The 12,081-nt window shown below is 42.8% G+C and overlaps 1 protein-coding gene across 1 annotated transcript; it reads right to left on the bottom strand.

Annotated features, from left to right (window-relative positions):
* Window positions 1–10,450: 10,450 nt before the first annotated feature.
* Window positions 10,451–11,473, bottom strand: LOC138520426 (proto-oncogene Mas-like). The gene has a single exon (XM_069632823.1). The coding sequence runs from the start codon at window positions 11,471–11,473 to the stop codon at window positions 10,451–10,453; it is 1,023 nt and encodes a 340-aa protein (XP_069488924.1).
* Between the last annotated feature and the right edge of the window lie 608 nt (window positions 11,474–12,081).

The raw sequence follows: 12,081 nt of genomic DNA, 5'->3' as shown, positions 1-12,081 counted from the left end.
CATGCAAGTGTATTGATAAGTGCCAAATGGTGTGATGAATGCTGTGAGCAGTCTCGACTCCTTGCGCAGGCTTATCTGGTGGTACTAGCTTTGAAAAGTATTTTTCTTCCTTCATCATGAGAACAAGTTTGTTAATGCTGGGAAGGGGGTAGCTGTCTGTTATCACTGCCATGTCCAAGCAGGTCAAAACACACTTGTATCTCATTTGACTGCTGCTTTTTGATGAGTAACACTGGTCTCAGCCACTCGGAGGAATCCACCATCTCGATGGTATCTTCCTTGAACGTTTTGTCCAGTTGGGGCTGTAAGGCACTTGTGCAGTTGCAGGCATCAGTCTCACCTTGTGTTTAACTGGTATTGCATTTGGATTGAACCAAATTCTATGCACATACATTTTTATTTTCCCTGGTTACTCCAAAATTAGGGCAGGAAACTCTTCCCTTGACACTGACGATTCTCCTGTGTTCACCAAAAGCACTTCTTATTTTACCTTGTGTTGGTTGTCCCACCCCAACAGTGCCGGACCTTCTTCTGAGGAGTAGACTCAGGTCGGGTCTGTCTTTGAACTCTATGTATGCCTTAATGTAGCCCAGTAGATCGACTGATGCTCCTCCGAAGACCACTGGTTTGTGTTTGGTGCTTCTGACTTCTACCTCCTGACATCCTACCATGTTCTTTTAAGTTTAAATGGGCCAGATGGTTAATTTCGGAGCCTGAGTCGGCCATTACTTGGGTCTCGATACTATCAATTTTTATTATGCAATGTGATTTCTCTCTCTTTGCCCGTGGACTGTTCACCATGATGACAACCTATAATCAACACCTTCGTCATCCTCACTTGGGCATCCCACATCTTCAATGTACGCAACTTTCCATCTTTTCCACTTGCAGGCGATTTCGATGTGGCCGAATCTTCTGCAATTTGAGCATTCTTTGTTCCTTGCAGTGCAGTCCCTGTTATTGGCGAGGTGCTTTGTGCTGGTACACCTGTGACACTTCAGGGGCTCATTCCTTTTCACACCCTTGTCATCAGGAACATCCTTCCTGGGCCTGTCCCGCTGTCCCATTCATTGCAACTCAGATCTATCAGCAATTGTCGAAGTCCCAGCCATTTCCTTCCTCCTGCATGAGGTCTCTTCCTCCGCACAGACTACCTGAAATGCTTTGTCCAAGTTCAACTCTTTCTCCTCAATTAATTTGTCCTGAACTTTTCTGCAGTTGGTATGCACCACTAGCATGTCGCAGATCATGTTCTCTGCATTTTCTCCAAACGCACACTGAGCCACCAACTCTCTCATGCGGGTGATGTAATCATACACTGGTTCCCCATTCTCCTGTTTCCTGGTGCAGAACTTCAACCAATGTAGTACAATTTTCTGCTTATTCGATAACCTCTTGACGATGCAGTGAACAGCCTCCCTGAACACATCATCGTCATCTCCATCCACTGGCTCAGGTTCGACGCCCATGACATTGAGTAACATTGCCTTTTTCCAGCCTGCAGCATGGTTCAAGCCACCAATGGCCTCCATGTAAGTATTAAACAATGACTCCCACTGCCACCAAGGTATTCCGGGCCTACCTGGGGATTGGAGAAACGCTGGAGGGGGTGTAGCTCCTTGCATGCTGGCATGGACGACTTCCTTCCTTGATCCTTGTCGCCAATTATGGTGTGGCGTAGGGACAACAGGCACTGAAAGAGGTTTAAAGATTTATTTTAGGGTTACACACAATGGGGGAACAGGGCCCTGCAGTGGGGTAGCAACTGCTCACACATGCACGCTGAGTCCATCTCTCGAGATCCCAGCGGCTGCTGTGATCTTGCGAGGCTGGTGCCCACAACCAGGCTTATATTTTCTCACCAGTGGGAGAGACTAGCACAACATTAATCAATTATGCTCTCTGACCTCTATAAGTCATTTCCCCAGGAGTATATACTGGTACATGACCAATCAATGCCCCCATCCACCACTCTACCAGAAGCCTTTCTTATCTGTACAGTACTCTTGCTGGGAAACCTAAAGTATGCTCATGACTAGCTCTTCCTCTCGATCTAGAAGTATATTCATCCATTTTGAAACTAAAATCCTATAACAATATTAATTCCACTTGCCGATCTTCAACACTTGATGTATATACTCATAGATAATGAACTGTAGGTCCTCTCATGGATGAATCAGTGGGGATTTGCTGCATGTGTTACAGCAATTCACTCTCTAGATCTCCATTTTCACCTCTAATATAACCAGCTGTAGGCAATGAATAGTGAGGACAGGTTTCAGAACAGCTGCAGGTAAACAGCTCATGATGAATTGGCCCACCCACTGCAATTCCATCCCATCTTAGATTTTGAATCTTATATTAAAAAAACTTGTAGAGCGCAACATAAGCCTGATCGCATCTCGGTGCTAAGCTAGAGGGAGTCCATCCAGTCTGCAGGAAAACACTAAAACAAAAACGTCTTTAGTGCTCGATGAAACAGTGAGTGGGACTCAGTGCTGCGCCAAAGAAGAGGAAGCTGGTTCCGGGCTTTGGCCGCGGCCACCGAGAAGGCACGCCCACCCATCCGAGTCAGCCTGATCCCCGGGGGCTGTATAATCCTTAGATCCTGTGAGCGGAGAGGCCTAGAGGGGATATACAGAGAATCTGGAGTTAAATATGCCACATACCCAACAATCTTCAGTGGAGAAATTGTGCACGTTTCTTGCAGTAGTATACCATGAAAATTGCAAAATTGAATTTTCCAACATTACTTAACTTCTCCATTGCACCAGCTATATTCCAGGATAATATACGAAGGTCTGAGTGTGTCTTTAATTACCACCACCCAGCCCCTAAGCCATTTTTCCCATCCCCTCAATGTTCACCCTCCAAACGCCCATCGCCCATGAATGTCAAATCTGTTAGTCAACCTCAATGAGGATATAGCCTCCTGCTTAAAAAATGTATATAATAAACATCTTTTTAATTAACATTCCTATGTAAAATGTTATACAATTAATGTTTAAACCCCTTTAATATCAAGCACTAGGAGGCGTCCATTTTGTGAAATAGGCGAGCCTCCTGTGCTTGAGTTAATCTCTGCCCTCACGGCACTAATGAAGCAAAAGTCATCTGCTGGTAGCTTTTATTACAGCAGCTTTTGTTTCATTAGTGCTTTGCCCAATGAAAGCCCTCTGCCCCAAGTGGAATGGTGCAATGCAATGGACAAGGATTGGCTGATAGCTGGAAAACTCACAGCTATGTTTCAGGAGGAGACTACCACAAGAGAGGCATCCAAGCACCACCTAGGCACGCCCGACCTTCCACACCATGGTACTCATGGAGTACCTGAGGGAACTACGGTACACTGCCTCCTCCCACTTCCCTGTCACTGAGGAGGAGACTTTAAAGGCATCGACGTTGGCAGGGCCAGAGCCGGTGGGTGCACCCTGCCTCCTTGCTTCTTGGCCCAATGTAGTCTCTGCTACAGGAAACTGCCTATTGCAGCTGACACTGAAGAGGAACATTGAAAGGCATCAATGCTGGCTGAGTCAGCATTGGTGGGTAGACTTCACACCCATGCTCACTCGCTCAAGCATGGCCTTCGCTGTCGGAAGCTACCAGCTACAGCTGATGCTTAGCTGATGGGAGGATTTGAAAGCATTGATATCTGCAGGGTTGGTGTCAGGGTTGGTGTCAGCAGGTGGACTCCACCCCACGTGCTCCCCCGCACAGCGGAGTCTTTGCAGCTGGAAACTGCCAGCTACCTCTGCCTAGCTCCTGTTCTAAAAGAAGTGGAACAGTTGCCACATTGGATAGTCATGTCTTTGAGAGATGAGCAAGTACCTTAGTTGAATATTATAAATCTAAAAAAATTCCGAGGGGTTTAAGAGTCTACTTGAGACCGACGCTCTGTAGTGAGAGTTAAGCCTTTGTGGAAAATTGGGAATGCATTTTGAATAAATGTTCCTTGGACCTGATCTTATTGACGATAGAGGAACTATCGAAGTCATTAACAACTATTGATACAGAAATTACAAACTTGAAAACTCAACTTAATGAACTTAAAACATCTGAAGAGCTTACACAACTCCTAGTGGACATTAATGAAAAATTATCTAACTATAAATCTGATATACAACAACGTAAGTTGAGAAAGATTAAAAGAGACACCTTTGACTACTTAAATGATATTGTGTACAGCTGGCAGGAGTATTATCACCATTGTAACCTTAATCGACAAAAGGCACGACAACCAGATTCCTCCAACTCAGGGAACGAGAGTAGCCCCAGCAGTATAGGTGATCCAATACAACAAGGAGCCACATGTTCCAATCCGAACAGAGAAGGGACACAAGCACCAACATCAACAGAAGACTCACGCTCAACAGACAATCTAGGAACTTCCTCGTTGCCATCATCACCGAGTATAAACAACACAGGAGTTTTTTAGGACTCAGAGACAAGTCAAAAGAAAAACGCGCAGAGGGCAAGGCAACACAAAAAAGAAAAAACAAATGAGTGAAAACTTTGTAGTTAACATATCTAATAAGATTCACACTCGCAGTCAACTTGAAATGTTGAACCGTGGACTGTCTTTTGTCCCTACGAATAATACAACTCTATTAGAGGAGAAAATCTGTCTCCATAGGCTCTTGAGAAAGCTGTGATTAAAAATCTTTTTTGACACAGATGAAAATCTTGAGTCTGAAGGTGATACGTTGGAAATAAGACCAAAGAGTAACTTTGATCCTCAGACACAGAACTTCATATTGAACCTCTTTGAGAATGAGGTACTAGCTGACTTAAAGCGGATCAACTACAGATCAACAACACCTTATAATGTGAGGAAATGCCAATTGGACCACATTGAGGCACTCGCCAAAGATGAAGATTTAACCATAAACGAGCAGATAAAGGTGTAGCCATTGTGATTATGGACACGGCAAAATACATACAGAAATATTTGGAGCTACTGGAAGATGGAACCACCTACAACAAACTAGATAGTGACCCTATCATCAGGATAAGATCAGAGATCGAGGAACGAGTGGAGGAAGTATACACCAATGATTGGATCAGCAGCAAAACCAGCAGGTTTCTTATTAATCAACATCCCAATACACCAGTCTTTTACGGACTTCTGAAGATCCACAAAAACCAAAATGATCCACCACTAAGACCCATAGTGGCAGGAACTGATGGCATATTCGACCCTCTGGCTATATACATTAATTGTTTGTTACAACCACTCATCCAAGACATACCAACATATTTGAAGGATATAACAGACTTCCTCAACTGCATCTATGAGATTTCAGCGCTAAGCCCAGACTGCATACTGTTCAGTTTGGATGTATGCAGCCTGTACACCTCAATCCCCCAAACAGAAGGTATAGAAGCAGTAGAATGGTTACTACTTGATTCACAAGCAACAAGAGGCGATCCACAATCCATAATGCAACTTTTAAATCTGATACTCAATAACAACTACTTTAGGTTTCAAGGCAAATTCTACCTCCAAACAATGGGGACACCAATGGGGTCCGCAATGGCCCCAGTCTATGCTAACACCTTTATGTACAAGTTTGAGTGAACCTTTGTACTAGACAAACTAGAATGGGCAAGTAAGATCATCATATGGAAGCGATTCATAGATGACATCTTTGGAATATGGTGTGGCACACCAGAGGAGCTAACAGCATTTTTTAATTATCTGAATACAGTACACCAAAGCATCAAATTCCCCATGGAAATAGGAGCTCCCTCCTTCCATTTTTTAGATGTTCGCTTGGAAACTAAGGATAACATCATCGCCACAAATGTGTACCACAAGCCAACAGATGTAAATAATCTTTTACACTTCACAAGTTTTCACCCCAAATCAATGCGAGATAGCTTACCTTACAGTCAAATCTTGAGGCTCAAGAGGATCATCTCGGACCCAGCAGGTCTGGACACAGAATGTACCAAACTACTGGACACATTTGAACAAAGAGGATACCCACTGTCTGTGTTAGAAGAAGCTAAATCAAGATCCTTGAATAAAAGTAAAGAACAACTACTGACGCCCAAGATTAAGGATAAGACAACACCACTACTCTACACATCGAAATATTCTAGGCAAAGTTTTCAAGTTGGCAGAGCAATAAAGAAACATTGGAGTACTTTACAAAGTGATCCACTGCTCAAAAGATTGTTTCTGAAACCACCAATGATGGCTTTTAAGAGAGGTATGAATCTAAGAGACAAATTGGTAAGAGCAGAGAAAACACCTAAAGACAGACAATTGTTATTGAGCACTAGGAGAAAGGGCACCTACCCCTGCTTAAGTTGCTCAAATTGCAACAGTGTAATCAAGGGGGAAACAGTAACACACCCACAGACGGGCAAGAAACACAAACTGAGAGATTTTGCCACTTGCACTTCTGTAAGCGCTATTTACATCATTAAATGTCCCTGTGGGAAACTTTATGTTGTTCAGACTACAAGACAAGTTAAAGACAGAATTAATGAACACAAATCTAACATCAGGTGTAAGAATGTTAAATCTCCATTGGCAAAACACTTCACAGAGCATCACCACTCAGTGGCTCAGATCAAATTCCAGATCTTGGAGATAGTGAAGAAACCCTATAGAGGAGGGGATTACCACTCGATCCTCTCCCGCAGAGAAAAATATTGGATTCATCTCCTTGAGACCCTCAACCCCAAGGGGCTTAATGAGGAATTTTCCGTAAGGTGCTTTATATAGCACACTAGACACCACCCTGATGGATACACACCGTAGACTTATGTACATAAGTGATAGTTGGCACCTTGAATGGTATTATAAATCTATGACACAACCTCAATAGGGAAAATGGTGGTGGAACACCTGTTAATTCGACCGTAGTCCGGGACTTGTCTTACCGGCCCACCCCAATACTCTTCTGTGGAAATGTTTAAGGAAATATCCACAACATTAATATGAACTTGACAGACCGGAGAGGAATGTATGGTGTAATCCATGTTAAATTAAGAGAAGTCCGGGCTTTGTTCAACCGGCCCACCATAATGTAAGACCCAATGCAGAAAAAATGGTCACTGCTAGTAAGCCTTGTAGTGGTTTGTAGCTCTCTATTGGTGGGGACCATTATCAATTCAGCATTTGTAAACAATCATGGCAACCAGCGCTCAGACTAGACTGAGAAGGAACCAGTTAACTAAGGAAATACGGCTCCACAATTGCCGTGGCCCTACACAGTTTACACAGACGTGATTTATGTGTGTCTAAATATGTTCCATTCATTGACTTATTTTTGTAATTACCTGCACTGTTCACAGAACAGTCTAGCATGACTAATCCACTCTACAATCTGGATGACTCCTTTTGAGACATTCACCATTCTAACATGGCGCTCTGCATTCTCTATTACCCTCCCATAAGGACTTCCCGATAAGTCCATCGTTTATCTCTACTATTCCGCTATACAAACATTTGGAGGTCTTTCCCGATAGACCCTTTCTGAGCCTTCCCGGTTACCTAGGCGACCAGCATGCTTCGTTTGGAAGATAGCCTGACACAGAGTATGGACAGCATCTCCTGCCACACCATGCATTTGATGTCAGCACCTCGCGCATTTCAGCGCGTCTAGAGACATTACCTACACGCCATGCTCCCGGTGTTCGAGGTAGGATTCTTGCACTGACACACCCCCCACCCTTAATAGGCGCCTTAACACGAGTTTTAACCCGCAATTCTTATTTTAATAGGGTTTTATGCCTTGATCCTCACAGGGGAACACAACATTTTCAAGATACACTATACCCCAGCATTAAGGGACCCCTTGAACGCACATACTGCATTAGGAATGACGATATCCCTCCATACACACTGGATGTATGGGCACTGACTATCAGTCACAAGTTTATTTATCTCAGAAGGGTGAGTTTATGAATAGAAGATGTTTTCTATTTCTACATACGAATATATTGCCTAGATGAACATACGTGGATGTGATATGTAGATTATCAAATTTTTAACTGGACTCCTTGAACTTTACAGGAACCCATAGAGAGAAGATAGAAAAGGCTTTTCATCTATTGCTTAAAATGTAATGGAGGGATTAACACTCCTGATCAAGAGAAGGAACAGACACAGAATAGCATTAAGGTACTTCTCTTTACATTCTTGCTCAAACTATCAAGTATGATCATAGGTTAGATTGTTCCATAAACGACACCTATGTAACTTCGCGGCTCACTCCTTATTTCTTTACTTATATGTAACCACTCCTAAAACAACTGTAGAGAGAGATACTTTGGGAACAGAGTTAGAACTACAATCTTCATGTGTCATAGCAGTAGTGGCTTTCCATTAGCAACTTACATACCAGAGTCTCCCTTGAACGCTTTCCACATAAATGCTGAATTGTATTGGTCTTGCCACCAACAGACTTAAGTCTTCCTTGAACGCTTACCACGTAAATGTTGAATTGATTTTGCCATTTATAATGACATCTGCTTAGGTGTGTAGAGATAGGGGTGTTCGCCTAGTATTGTTATTTTTCTGATACACTGGATAAAGTTTGTAACCATTCTTTGGGATGATTGTTAAACAAAATTATTTTTACTTTCCAGATCTAAACCTGGCTCTTGAAGAAGAGAATGGATTCTCGAAACGCGTCAGCCAGCTTCATTGTTTATTTACCTACAAAATCCTTTGTTCCCTTGTGTTGATCTTCTGCATCGATGAAACTAATGTGATAGAAATCAAATAAATAATTGCATTGCTTTATGAAGATAATGTTTTGAAGGTCATATGTTCAAAATATGCTTATTGATTAACCACTTTGATATGAATATGTATTGAACCGTTTCATTTACGGACTAGCAAGAGTGTGCAGGGGACGGGAGGGCTCCAGAATTTTGGACCTTCTTTTCTCTCTTTACAAATTTGTAGTAGTGGACTTGTGCCAGATCCACTTTTCCTCCCCCCCACCTGGAATAACTTCAAAATTTAAATATTTAATTTTTGACCTCTCACTGAAAGAAATGTGGAGTGCATCCACATATTCTTTCCTTCAGATGGGCAACCAGTGCCATACTCTATCAAATACTACTTGTAGTCTTTAAAAGCAAAAACGCAACTGAAAGGTCTATCGTGATTAGATCTCAATTTGATTAGTAATAGGTTTTATTTGTATTTCTTGGCAGAGTCATCTCACTGTCGAAAATGATTATAGAAGAGATCTACCAACTAATACTTCATCTGTGTGGGCTCTAAGGAGTCATGTTTGGTTTCACTTTTGCAGGTCTTTGCATTATGCCATTATACCTGTTTGAGAGTATAATGCCTGGTTGGGGGTCTTCTCAAGGAAGACATTGTATACTACTACTGGTACAATGTTTGTTACCTGGTACATTTCTGATTCTGCACTTTATTTTGGTTTGAGATACATCAAATCTGAAGCAGGAAGACTTTGCCAGCTGAATTGCCATACAGACTGGCCTGACAACTAACAGCCATGAAAGCAGATGTCGCAGAGAACAGCAGCTCTTCTGTGGAATGCCACAGTCCTCAAAGATGGGCATCAGTAGCCCTCCCTCTTTGAGAAGTACACAGTTGGGATGCTGCTGGCTCAAGTCCCAAGGTTGCTAAGAGCCTGCCATGCAAAGACAATCTGATGTTACAAAATGTGCTTTTTCTCTCTGTTCGGGACATGTTTTCATATGTATGGTTAATGGGAGGAGAATAATATGTAGCTTTTGCATTGTACATAAGTATGAGCCAGACCTAGGAGGGGGCAGAGTCGAGTGCAGCCGCCCCAAGCTCTGGTGTGTGTTATCATTACAGTGCTTTTACACCCCACTTCTGGCCTTGTGTATTATTTGTGTCCGAGTGCCGAGTGCCTGGAATGCCTGAGATGGAGTGAAGGAGATGGATGAGCACTAGTATCCTGCGGAGCAGGACGAACCTGTGACATAGTTCAACATACAACACAATACTACAAGAGATGACTTGTTTATGCTGAATTTGTTTCTCTGTATCATCCTTTCTATTGTACTGCTGATGGATAAGGATACCTAAATGGCACCGGTGCAACATATTTCAAAACCAAAGACAGAACAAATAAAGGTTTTTCATGTGGGTGTCAAGTGTGTTCCATTATGATCAACTTAGCCTCGAGTTACTTGGGATGGAGTCTTGTGCACAGCATTGTCTCCAGCAACGGTGATCAGAGGAGTTATGGTAAAATGCCCTAAAGTGTCTACAAACACAGAAGTGCACGTGAGACCACATGGGATGGGGCATCGAACTAGACATAGACTGAGCACAAGCCTAAAATCATAGCTTAACAGAAAATTCCTATGGCTTATCCACATTTGCTTGGCAGACTCTATAAAGTAAGACTGCACAGCAATGTACCCATGGTCATTGCACACCTTCTGAACTACCAGATAGTTTCAATAAACTCACCTCTGTTCAAACCATAGTTTGTGCTCCATTCTTGCCTGCAGTCCTCTTTGAATGCTGCTTCTGTTTGTGTTCCTTTGTATCTTCTCTGAAGATCCTCTGAAGTATCATCTGGAAGGAGCATTTCCCACCTTCCCGCCGTCCAACAAACCAATAGACGTAGGGGTTGACACTGCTATTGATGGAGGAGAGAAGTGGGGCCACATGAACTGAAAGCACCGGCAGAAGAGATTGGTCTTTGTGCTTTAATTGTAATATCACCCTAATTGGCATACCGAATATCAGAAATAAGATAACAGTGGCCACAATAACCAAGTAGAGTTTTGAGGGATGTTGTTTCCAGGAATCCCTCTTGACTTTAATCAGAAGAGTCACACTGGAGAAAACCATTAGTGGTGTGAAGACCAAAAAATTCAAAAAGCCTATGGAGAAATAGACAAATGTACACCGTTCACTATACCTTGTCAAGAAGCCTTGCGCCTGGGACACATACGTCTGTTGTTCACAGATGAAAAATTCTGCAGCGTTCAGCAAACAGGAAAGCATCCAAAGGAGGCAGCACACAACAGCTGACTGGTGCTTTGGGCGACTGCATTGGTACCAAATTGGGCAAAAGACTGACAAGCATCTTTCCACACTGATGGCTGTCAACAGATAGATGCTTGCATTATACCCAAAGAGGGAAGCCACTAGGACAGAGGTCAACACTTTCAGAATGTTCTCCAAGTCTGGTTGCTGTGCCCTGAACTGTGTCAGATCAGAAGAAACAATGAGGAGAACCTTACTTATAAAAACACAGAGGAGGAACATGAAATCGGCCACGGACAGGTTTAAAATGTAGACTGTGAACTTGTTCCTCTTAATCTGGATGCCCAAACAAAAAAACACAATTCCATTTCCAGCCAGCCCTAAGATGCAGACCAAAAGGCACATTGAGTTTAAGACTGTTTTGATAGCAGGCATTTCCAGCTGGGAGTCATTCCACCAAATAGTCCAGTTCTCCTGCGTTACTGTTGGAGGGGACGGGAACATTGTGTTACAATTTTAAATGAGTCCTTTAATGGAGGAAAGACTTCCCTCACTGTGAGAGGATTTAGTGAGCATTCACCACAATGAACTGATATCTGTAGCTCTAGCCCTGGCTGTCACTTATGAAATGGGTAATCAACCTTCTTTATGCTGAAAGACAGTGTAGTTACGACGTTCCCACAGATTCTCCTACCAGGAATTTTGAATGATATGCCTTGCCAATTCTATTGCCTAGACGCCTTGGAAGCACATTGGCTAAGAGGTTTGACAGCTTCATTAGATCGGACATGGGAAAATATGCTATGAACCTTCACAGTCATGAAAGGGAGATTGGGATATCCCATCCCGCACTGTTTTGATCGCCAGTTAAAATATGTTGCGCTGATCTTGATGGTAAAAGTTCAGAAATTATCTGTACAAAACCGTCCCACTGTCCCAGCACTCGTGCTGTAGTTCCAACTGTGGTCCTTGAGCAGGTGGTCGTGCAGGGGCACCAATGAATGTGAAGTATTGCTGCTTCTGCTAAACTGAAATAAAAAACAGAGTTAGGAAATAGGAAATATGGTGTTGTCACAGAACGCTCAAGAAACACTCCAAGTCTTTACGATGGT

The sequence above is a fragment of the Ambystoma mexicanum genome, chromosome 13 (genome assembly GCF_040938575.1).
Source record: "Ambystoma mexicanum isolate Mex_15411 chromosome 13, UKY_AmexF1_1, whole genome shotgun sequence".
In the NCBI taxonomy this organism is placed as follows: Eukaryota; Metazoa; Chordata; class Amphibia; order Caudata; family Ambystomatidae; genus Ambystoma; species Ambystoma mexicanum.
The sequence above is the reverse complement of the archived record's forward strand: the minus strand, read 5'-3'. Positions and strand labels throughout refer to the sequence as shown.

Bases quoted from the DNA above. Each gene is read 5' to 3' on its own strand.
- LOC138520426 (XM_069632823.1), bottom strand. From the start codon at position 11,473: ATGTTCCCGTCCCCTCCAACAGTAACGCAGGAGAACTGGACTATTTGG.